At 32.4% G+C, this 12,174-nt stretch overlaps 1 protein-coding gene across 2 annotated transcripts in view; it reads left to right on the top strand.

The window, feature by feature from the left end:
* Nucleotides 1–12,174, top strand: part of LOC116338411 (protein doublesex) — a 74,641-nt gene that overhangs the window by 43,434 nt on the left and 19,033 nt on the right. For both annotated transcript variants that reach the window (XM_031763624.1, XM_031763625.1), the window contains exon 4: nt 2,145–2,496. In XM_031763624.1, coding sequence (XP_031619484.1) covers nt 2,145–2,431 — 287 coding nt within the window. In that variant the 3' untranslated portion in view covers nt 2,432–2,496. The remainder of the gene's footprint in view (nt 1–2,144; nt 2,497–12,174) is intronic.

Below are 12,174 nucleotides of genomic sequence, written 5' to 3'. Positions count from 1 at the left end.
AATGTGCTTTTTTACGACCTTGTTATAAAATTTCTGCTATATGCATCATTTTATAGCGTCTTCGCGTTTCACTTCAGTGCGATATACATAAAAAAATGCTGCAAATAAATTGCATCGAACGAGTGAAAAGAATATAAAACATACAAACGCACAAATTTTCTTAGAGTCGTTGTTTTTTTTCTCTTCTTTTTCGTTCAATTCGCTCATTTTTTTTCTTCGGTTTTTGTCGTACTTGCACCGAAGAAAAGCGCTGGATTGAAAGAGAAAGCAATGGCAAACGAAAGAGAAAAATGTAAAAGAGAAAAAGACAGCACACAATCAGTAAAAAGAAACTAGCAGCATGAACTTCCACAAATTGCAAGAAAAACTATTCATACGAACGGGAATGAATCAAACGCTTGAAATGTGTATCGTGCTCGCAAACGCTCGCGCGCTTAAAACTTTTATGAATCATAAAAGGAACCTTGTGAATATGATTGCCTTTCCACCATCAACACCAACACATTCACTAACTCACACACACAATTTTCTCACTCGGTAAAATGTCGAACGCTTGGCAAATATTCAATAATATTTGTGTATATTTAATATGCTCATGAGGTTCCCAATTGTATTTTAAGTTACTGAATTGTGCCGTTCCACTTGAATTAGCACCCTTGCGCGCAAAACCCTTCAATGTATTTTAGATGCAATTGCGATTTGTAAATTCAAGTACCGGGTTGTTGTTGTTGTTGTTTTTGTGAGTGTGTATGCCCTTTTTTCTTCTTCTCAAACAACAAAACTTAACGTGCACGTACAAATCATTTTGAATGATCCAATCATAAACTTGTATTTTATACGTCACCATCAAATTGCTTGTCAATATTTTTTTTTCGTTTACTTCATTTTTTTCTCTATAGATTTAAGATATAGAAAGTGTACTTTAAGATTCTTTTCTAAGCATATTAATAGAGAATAAAATGTAATGTAGGTGTGTCCGTTGATTGTGCATATTATATTTTATTGGAAATTCTGATCATGCTATGTTAATAATTAAATTGGCCAACCAATTTTATCAACGTTGGATCGAGTGCAAGTTTATCCATCGTGCGTGTATCGAAGATGTCATCACAGAGCGGTGACAGCCCATTGAAATATATTTGCAACAATTCAGCCAAATTGCAGCGATTAGACGATGCAGCATGATAACGAGAAAGATCTTATTTTAAACATACAACATCTACGTAAATAAAAAGAAAATGGAATTTTCTGAAATTATACAGTGCACAGTTTCTAATGTATACATTAAATCCATTGAAATTACATGTCGGTAATTATAGTGAATACTTAATGTTTAATGTTTTGTTACTTCAATAGGCTCTCTCTATCCCTTTTCGTCTTGTTCTCTCGTGCTCTCTGTTGCAAATGGCATTCACAATTATGATGTGTCAACAAGTAAAATTCTATTTAAATATTTTGTTCCCGTCTTGAAATAATCACGGTTAGACGTTATTTGAGCTTATGTGGTATGAGTGTGTCTGTGTTATTGATTATTATAAATAACTGATACACACACACACACCAAATATATTTGAAATGAATTTATGCGTTGACCTGATGATCTATTAATGTTATTATGATTCAAAATCATTCGAAATGTATTAAATAGCATCGATAAGATTCACTTAAAACGTGTCTAAAGTCGTCGATAATGCCTGTATAATTTTAGAAAGTGATTATGCACATTTACTATTCATTTACGTAAGCAGCTTATAGAAGCCAAACTTATAAAGTTGACCAGGTCGTCGAGAATACATAATTCTAAATGCTCATCATCGTATTATTATATATGAAGCGGCCGATGTATACAAATCACACCAATTTGATTGTTTTTGTTGCCATATTCATTACATTTAGTGATGATATATATGGATATTCAAAATGCGTACACAACAAACATGTAAACATTTCGAATCGAGAGAATAACTTGCATTTAAACAACAACGCGCACGAACACACATTTTATAGTATAACATTTATACTTAATGTTGACAATTTTATTTTCTGAATGTCTTGTTTTTACATTTTTTTCTAATCTTTTTTCTTGTTTGTTTATTTGCTTTGCTTTTTTTCTTCTTCACATTTATTATTATCTACGATGACAGCCCGAAATACGGTCCATCGATCAGCATATCATAAATTGCTCTTCGACAGCTATATGCGAATGATATCGAACGATGCACCCACATACATCGGTTCCAGTCCGTCACCGTTAATCATGTCAAATCAGTTTGATTTCATTTCGGATCGTCGTTGCCGATCAAAGTCCCCACCGCCACGTTTGCCATCGTCACTAACATTTGGAAAGCTAGATTATCTGTATAATGGTGCTGCTCACAACTTGCAGTATGCGAAAAAATTGCGAAATCGCTGTGATCAAATGTCAACGTAGCCGAACAATTAGGGGAATATCCATCATATTTCTTTTTTTTTTCAATGTTAAACAATAATAATAATGTAAGTAGACACTTTTTTATTACTTTCTTATTGTCTTTAAATCTTTAGCGAAGTAGAAAAATGGTTTTTGTGCCAAAAAGAGTCAAGTATAATAGCATCTGATTCAATGATCAATATCATATGCCCGCGCTCGCGCACGCGTCTTTCTTTCTCTCTCCCTCACTCTGTATGTATTTTTACAAAGCTTTTATTCTATTTCTGAAATGACCAATTTCATCCTACGCCATAGTTTTGCTATTGTACAATTTCAAAGGCTTATTGCATTGTAAAGCAGACTTAAGAGCTTCAAGATTGATAATACATCGGTTACCTTAAGCTTATACCGTTTGCTTTTACAATCGACCAATGAGCATGTACATATACATACGTGTAGAAAGAGTCGGAGAGCGTATGAAAAGTTTTCGCTTCGAAACCAATTTCAAAACTTTCATACTAAAACATTACGAAAACTCGTATAAATTTTAATTAAATTTCCAGTACATAGACAATGCAAAATTGACTGATATCGATGTGGGGCGGGGAGGAAACACAAAGATGACCGTATATACCAACTTGGTGATAGAAAAAAAGCGTACACATTTACCGTCTCGATCAGATTGGATTTATCATTTTTTATGAATGCTACTCTCTTTCGACCGTCATCATAAAGAAAATACAATACACAATATCGGTATTCTGATTTGCATAAACATTGAACAAAATCAACAAGCACAAGTCTAAAATTAATTCGAAGTGCGCACATCGAATAGCGAAGTAAAATAACTGGTTTTCATTTCATTTTGTGATTGTGAAAATTTCAACACAATCAACATTTGGAATCTAGGGGAGGTTTTATTTCAAAGATGCATCATCACATCCGGACTATTGTGGATTACATAGTTGTTTGATCGAACTGATTTTCGATGAGGATAAATTCGCATAGCGAAAGTCGACTTGAAAAGTTATTTTAAAATTGGCAACAACTTGAAACAAACATACTAAATTTTCTTCTCATTTACCGTTACATTTTTTGACATGCTTTCTCAAACTTATTTTCCTCTTTGATCAAATGGCCATACTTGAAGGAAAACAAATACACATACACCATTTTTGCGTTTAATTATATAATCTTTTATTCTTGTCAAACTACATGTTTTTTTAATCAATTAAACGGTTCTTTGTCCTTGAACGGGTGCAACGATTAAAGAGCGGACAAAGAAAAAAATAATTGTTTTCTAGGATAGCAATGCCTTCACAATGAATCATTTTAATTAAAATGGATAGAAGAATGTTGGAAACTCTTACAGAGCACTAAAAAGTTTAATTATTCTTCAGTTGTTGGTTTTTTCGTGTTTTGTGTTCGTTGCCTAGATAAATCAAGCAAAATTCATTCAAAATAAAGGTTTATAACAAAAATGCATTTGATTGTATAAATGAGTGTGTTGAAAACTTATTTCACTTCGATGCGCATCATATTGCTGAACAAACCGGAAAACATATGAAACTGAACAAAACATCGCGCATTCACGCAAAAACTTCATGCTGAAAAACTGTATAACAAAATGAATTGGTACAGCATGCACTTCGCATTGCATTCGTCCACTTGAATTGAATAACAGATCTTCTGAATTTACATATTCGCTTGTGTATTAACACAGCGGATGGCAGTTCGCGCGAGTGACGAAACCACCTTAGTGTTGTGTCAAAGTCGACTGTATATACACGAAATTAAAGATTTTAATATGGAATATCTTTGAAAGTTCACGATTTTGCGTACTTTATTCTGATCTTTTTTCCAATCTAAGTACTAATCTAAGACTTTTTTGTTTTGGCGCAAAATTTCCAAAACCCAAAAAAAATTGATTTCTTTGAAAATTTTACCGATGTTTGGACCAAGTCCAAGCTTCAATAAGCCGCATAGCTCAAATCTGGGAAAATTCTTGTTTTCAAGATGGTCTTAATGAACATGACACCCGAAAATACCTATTTTTCATACGGTTACTGTGGCGCGCAGTCTAGGACATATGCATATCATTGGAAAATTCTTAATGCAAACTATTGAATGGTGCCTATTTCAACTTAAAAACTTCAAGTTTGAGTGGCCAACTGGCAAAAAATAAAAATATGGCATCTCACAAGGCCGCAAATTTCTCGCGAAAACGGCACGAATGATTCTTTTTGCCAATTCAAAACTATAAAAGGCACATGCCACACCCCTGAAAAATTGGCTTTTTTCAATTAAGACTTTTAATTCAAGAATCATAAATCATGGCATTTGGAGCCAAGAAAAAATAGTCCAAAAGTCCATATTTTCATACTATTTCGAAATTGTTTAAATTTATGCCTGACCTCAAGAAATGTGTCAAAATAAAACTGCATATCAAATAAAAAAACCTCTGTTGAGATGAAGAATGAGTATCAAAACACAACATTTCTGATATCAATTTTGTGATGGTAAAAAAATACTTGGTAAATAATTTCTTCGTGTGTTGTGAATAAATACTTAATATTCATTTGTCCATGTGGCTTTATTTGGTTAGTAAACGGGAAGAATTTCTATCATGTTCTGAATGTGCGAATATATATTAAGTATTTTTACACTGAAACACGGAAAATGTATCTACCAACTAATTTCAGAAACTTGTGTGTTTCAAATTTTGATTTCGTCACTCATTCTTTACCTCAACAGAGGTTTTTTTATTTGATTTTATTTTATGGTATTTATACTGTATGTGTTCTTTTTTCATCTTGTCTTCATTCATTGTCCATTTCAGTAATGTATCAAGTTGACAAAGGATTTGTTTGTTTGATGTCTGCATAAATTTAATGCTAATTAAAATTGCTTGCCTGATCTCTTTTCGAAAGTTGACAAATAAACATTACATCGCAATGAATGACAATAATTAAGTGGAAATCGGATAAAATATATTGAGTAGTCCTTGTTCTATGTTTGAATTACAATCTCTTTGTCCTTTCTATCTCTCTTTATTTTGTTGGATTCTTTGGCAGGACTTTTTGTGTGTCTCGGCATGTTCTATTCGTTCACAAGCATTCGGCTTAGGTACACAAACGTAAAAAGAGAAAGAAAGAAAAATAGAAAAAAGAAACAACATCGTCAATAACAACGAAAGAAAAGTAATAATTGTACTCTGTAGTTACTTCATCCGAATTCCGTGTGTGTGAGTGTGAATGATGCGTAATCGTGAATTCGTTGCTATTGTATTGTGTAGTGTGCCATTGAAGAATATCTTCGCTAATAAATGTCATCATAAAAATTTGTTTCAATAATCATAAAAATATGTGGAATTGCCTCATTGAGCTGTGCCTTGCTGAGCCCAATAACTAAGGGCTTAAATGGAATAATTTTATTTTCAAAGATATAGTTCCACACATGCAAAAATTTGTATAATATAGTCTTGGATTGAGATTGTGTCGCGTTGATGTCACCGGTTTTCTCCTCGTTTACAATTGAATTAATGCTTACAATGGTTAGAAGAAAGAAACAGAAAAAAACAGAAATATAAAATAGCATATAAAAATTCATAATGGCTACTCTGTTCGCTAATTATTTATTATTCTGATTGAGGTTACCGTCGTCGTCATCGTCGTCGTCGAATATGTCGATTTGCATTCAACACTTGAAAAAATAAGCGCAGCCCATATGAATAATATGCAATGGGAAGTGGAAACGATGAAATACAAATAGGCGCAATTTGTTATTGCTATTCACTATTTGCTGTTTAAATGTACACGCGTATTTTTTTTCTGAGATGAACAAAAAAAAAATGACGGCAGTCAACGTTTTACACAAATACATTCGAATGCAGCGGCCGACCAAAAACAAAACAAAACTCAAATCTATTGCATTAATTCATACAGATATTCTCCGGCTAGATTTCCGAATCCATTACAAACTAACAATAATAAGTAATAACACCATCTAATATAAGAAAAGAAAAGAAAAGAAAAAGAATATGACTGTCCAGCAATCGTCGAATGAGCAATGTGCAATTTGCGCCTTTGTTATTCCTTTGTAAACATAAAATCGCCTCGTACTTTTGTTGTTGTTGTTGCTGTTGCTCTTTTCCACCACTGTATTTTAATTGTTTTATTTTATATGGTCGTTCATGGTATATAAGATTGTGCATGCTTGTGTGGTGCCTTGTTAAAATATAATTTGCAACCAATTCGAACAATCATGCATCAATCTCACCATTTTACGTAAATTCTCCGTGCTCCACGTCTCCACAAAAATATATAGCTCTCTCATCCGCTCCACACACTTGTACGTGGAACATCCAACAAAAGATCCAGACTCAGGCCAACATCGGCTATACTATTCCATGTTTGAAAATTAAAATTCTATACTTAAGCGATAATAAAGTCGCATCGGTATACATCGACTTTATTTTTATTTCATTTGTTTCGTTCAAAATCTTTGTTATTATTATTGTTGTTATTATATTCTGGTTGTTTTTGTTTGTTCAACACTCTCAGTTCAGTTGGTTTGTATTTTTGATCTGTGTTTATGTGCTGTTTTTTTTTTCAACTCAATTTTTTTTCGCAGTTTTTATTTCACCACTCTACCATTTCTAGAGAATTTGTTGTTTTTTTTTTTGCTTACGTTAATGTTTGATGTCTCTAATGTGCTTGTATATGTGTGTACTGTGTATATGTATGATGTGTGATGAAGGAGCCCCAATGTTCGTTGCAAAGAGCAACGAAGAAAGAGTGTGTGGTATGCATCCATTTATAATATAATTTAGATCGTAAAAGTTTATTTTATATATATATAATTTTTTTTTATATATATATACATATTACCAACCCAAAAAGAGCAATGCAAAATATATAGAAATACGAGCGCGCATCTGTACTGTATATGAAAAATGTTGTATGTTTTGTTGTTTTTAATGTGTATTGTATTTGTTTTGGTGTGCAGTGCATCGCACACCGAAAAAAAAAAACATTGTGCATGAAATATAAAATTAAAATAACCAATGTAATGTCTTTTGATATTGAATGAAGGGGTCATACAAGGAACAATTGCATTTTTCAAATAACAAATTGGACAATGCACTTACTTACTATCCACAAGAGATATCAAGAAAATAACTACGTTTCTTTAATGTGGCATAAGTTTGTATTTAAATTGTATAAAATCTGTCTATTGCGCGATGCACACGCTTTAAATGTGAGAGGTACTGAAGTTGCACCTTTTTTTGTTGTTGGTTGAATGGTGTATGTATGCTTTTGTTTGGCTGTATGTTTGTTGTCGTTGTTGTTTGTTGGTTCTCGCGTTAATGTGCGACGCCATGCAGCTTTACGGCAAACGGCAGTTAGGGATCTGAACGTTAGGATCGTAAAATGAATACTTGCACAGAATCATACGCTCGCACGCATACACATGATATGATTGTTGAAGCTGAGAGCGTGCAACCAAGACCAGAATTGCTCAAGACGATACAAATAAAACTACTATTACATATACACCGAAAAAAATAAAATAAATTAAAATAAAAAAATAAAACGGACCCACAGAGCCCAAAACAATAAAATGAATAAATATATTGAAGAAATTTGCATCATAATGCATTATTGTATGTGTATCTGTCATAATTAGAGCGAACACTTTTCGCAGCCTTCGCGTGTTTATGTTTGGCTCTATAAATATAAATCTACCCAATTGTCCCGTCCGAATAAAAATTCTTAATTGTATTTTTCCGTCTTTTGCAACGCTCACTATTATTCTCGGTCATTTTGCCATGGTTTTGGCCTGGAGAATGTATCAGTATCTCTCTCTCTCCCTCTCTCTATACTGTTTCATACTTTCGTCCAGTTTTTCCACAATTAGTTTGATATGTGTGTTGTTTGTTTGCTTGTATGTGTTTGGCGTATTTCTTCCCCCCGGTCAGTTGTTATTCTTTACATCACATCTATTTTCATTCGATTCAATTCATTTTATTTGATATAATTTTTTATTGCATCCATATAAAAATAAATTTACAATGATACTCTTTCAACGAAATGTGGTTTATAATTACAAGCAAATGAGTAAGAGTTGCACCGTGTACGCTGTCTTAATGAACAACATCATACAGCACAGGGAGCACATGAAACATTATCAAATGGTCACATCTGAATGTTTACTCCAAACACATTGACAAATATGAACCGAACAAAAAGGAAATAAGCCAGATATGCAAAATTCAAATAAGTCATTTTAAACAGTTGGACAAATGAACGGATGACATGATCTTGAAATAAAGAGAGCTTCGCAAATGATTTTGTGTCACACACTCACACTGCTGGTTTTAGATACTCTCATTGCAATATAATCTAGAATAAATAGCATTTTTATTAAATTGTTGCCTTTTGATCTTTTTTTATGATCTTGTTGCCGATGAAAGGAGACAACATCTTTACGCACTCACGCTCCCTCTCTTCCTCTCTATTCATAATGAGCTTGACGTTTCAAGACGTTCCTCGAAAATGCTTTGATATGCAGGACACTTTTTATGATTTCATTTTTTTATTTGATTTCTTTGTTAGCGTGAGTTAGGGAATAGTAATTCATTGACTATTCTCCCATTACCCTCAGTTATAAATCATATTTATTTTTATGTCGTCGAAATCTATGATTACGCATGTATATTCGAATGTCATTAAATGACGAGAGAAGCATTGCTGTTTTTATAATATGAATTGAAATAAATAAAAGAGAAACTTGTATAGATTTTAAATTCCATGATGTATCATGAAAAAGAGAATCCAACACGGTGTCGGTATTTTATTTTATATTCTCGTTTCTTTTTTTTCTTTCAAAGGGAATTTTCTGCATAGTAAATATTGTTTATTACTTTTTGGCTACGTCTAATTGCACTAAGATTCACACACACATAGTGTATATAGGTAAGAGGGAGAGAGAGAGAGAGCGAGAGCGGAAGGAATCGGCGCATTGAATAATTTACTTTTTCAAATTCATTTCGACGTCTGGAAATCGATTTAGAAATCAGCGCGACCAAGTCTTGCATTCATAATATAATAATTGCGCGTTTTGTTTATAAAAGAATTTCCTTAGTTTTATTAAAGCCAAAACCCATTTTGTTGCAAATTGTGTTTTCCACAACACACAGTAGTCGCAATTAAACCACTCATGTATGTGTGTTTTTTTTATTAAATTTCCTCTCGGATATCTTGTATTCGTTCGCTATTGATATTAATTGCACATACCAACCGTCTTTTCAAATCCAATTGTTTTGTTCTATTTTTTTTTTCGTTTATTTATTATTTCATATTCATTTGTTCGTTCTCTAAATACCTCATTATTAATTACACAATTGAAAAAAAAAAACGTTATATTTATATTGATTTCGATTGCGTGATGGTTTCTTGGAAATGAGATTTAAATACATGCAGTTCATGTTAAAACATCGTCAAAACAAACAATCAACCATATAGCACGGAAAAAATCTCTTATTCGCAATTTTATTCCAAAATAAATCCGTTCTCAATTTGTATCAAAAGTGATTTTCTTCTTTGTTTTCAATTTTTTTTATTTAAACAACCGATACAACAGTACGATTGCAAATAAAGTCAAATAATCCACTGAATGTGAACATTTTTTCTCAAAAAAAAAAAAAAAAAAAAAATGATGAATCCACATGAAAAAGAAAAAAAGGTCCAAACATTATACATGTGTTTATATTGACCAAAAAAAGTTCACACCACGTCCAAGTGGCGACATTTCCACACGAAACACTCATTTTTTTATCCAATTCTAAAACAGAGCAGACCGAAATCTATACACTAAGCGACTAACAATAAAAAAAACATAATATTATCGTCAAGTGCTATAGTAGCCGAATTTCAATGTGTCCCCTGTAATAAGTTACATATATGTAAACAGCATTTATGGAACAATGATATATAAATGATGGCAAAAACATTATCCTGACCAAAAACACTGTTTTGATCTGTGTGAATCCACTAATAGGATTTAGAATGAATACTGAGGAAAAAAAGAAAGATAAAGTCAAAAGAATGTGTTTGAAATCCAAAACGGTGACTCTTTTTTGTTTTAATCCAGTGGAAAACAAAACGAATGCACACTTTTTAGCCGTCAAAACAAAGCGCGCGTGTGTTATAACAATAGAAGTGGAATTCCATGGACTCAGCGAAACTTTTCTACTTCAATCTCATTTGCGTGTTTAAAAAAAATCGTGCAACATATCACCATATATCGCAACTGCTTGATCGAAACATGCAGATAGATTTAATAATTGATTAATATTTTAGCCGTTTGCATGCGCTTATTTTGTGGTTATTGTCTACACAAATTAACAATAGTCACAAGAATCAAGTATGGGCAATAATACATGTAAAATCGAGCAACTCCATAAGCACAAACACTTCACACCAAAAGTGATGACGTTTTGCTTTTTTATAATTATCCCTTATCACCGTCGAATTGCATAGAATTGAAATGAAATAAAATCGAATGTTCTCACTCTCTGAATAGAAATAAACAAATAAAAAATGGACGCTGAAAATGTAGCATTATTTTGTGATTAGATACACATAAAGTTTATTCGTGATTTAATTAAATTTATTACAAACAATATCTTCAAATAGCATATTACTTGATATAACTTATCAAAGAGACGATTAATTTATTTGAAGCGTGCGCGCGAACGATTACATTCTTTCTTTTTGAATCTTACTGCACCTTCCTTGACTTTTACTGCGAGTTCCAGTGTTTGTGTGTGCACACAGTAAAAATTGCAAGTTTTGTCCAATGTAAATTAACAGTTCGGTTTGACGAACCGATTTTAATCGAGGGGGCAAAAAAAAAATTTGATAACGTCTTTTTTTTTGTCAGTGGGCACAACAAATCAAATAAAAACCCATATTTGTGTGCTACTGAAGGTTAAAACGAATATATTTAGCGATCAATCAAGAAATAAAAAATAAATAAAAAATGAATAAATATCTTCTTACAAATATCTTCCATATGCCGGCAATTAATTACCGAGAACGAAAAAAAAAACGGTTCATATAATAATAATAAAAAAAATGAAATTACGATTAAAGGTTGTTGTCATCAACAATGAGAGGAAAGCATTTCGTAACAAATGACACATACATTGACATGATGACATTGTTGATCGATAGACGGGCGGTGAGAAGCAGTTAACAATGTATTGGTTTTGCAATTGATGCGGTAAATGGCTCGAGTATGACCTAATTATTGATAAAACGAATTTAAATGATAAAGACTCATTTCGGTGATAATACAGTTTCACAGATGTTTATTTAATTTGCAATACGCGAATCAAGCGATAGGGAAAAAAAAAGAAAGGCGAGAAACACTGAAACAATCGGCTATGTATTTAATTTGAATATAAATGAAGCAAATGAGAGAAACAATCCAAAACAAAATACAACAAATAAACTATATTAAAAATTGAACAAAATATAATGAATACAAATTTCAGCTGATAAATAGTTTACACAAACGTCGACATAAACACGAACCAATACATGTATATAAATATACGCAATTTTCTTTGTGCCTATTTTTCTCGTGCTCTTTCTCGATCTCTCTTCATTGCATCTCTCAATGCACCGGTACAGCATATTTCAAGCGATAAACGCACACATTGCCGTGCACATGTTATGTAGATCGTGTTTGAATTA

This window comes from Contarinia nasturtii, unplaced genomic scaffold (assembly GCF_009176525.2).
Source record: "Contarinia nasturtii isolate CC-2019 unplaced genomic scaffold, AAFC_CNas_1.1 Cnas_scaffold_414, whole genome shotgun sequence".
NCBI classification, from domain to species: Eukaryota; Metazoa; Arthropoda; class Insecta; order Diptera; family Cecidomyiidae; genus Contarinia; species Contarinia nasturtii.
This window is presented reverse-complemented; position numbering and strand designations above follow the sequence as displayed.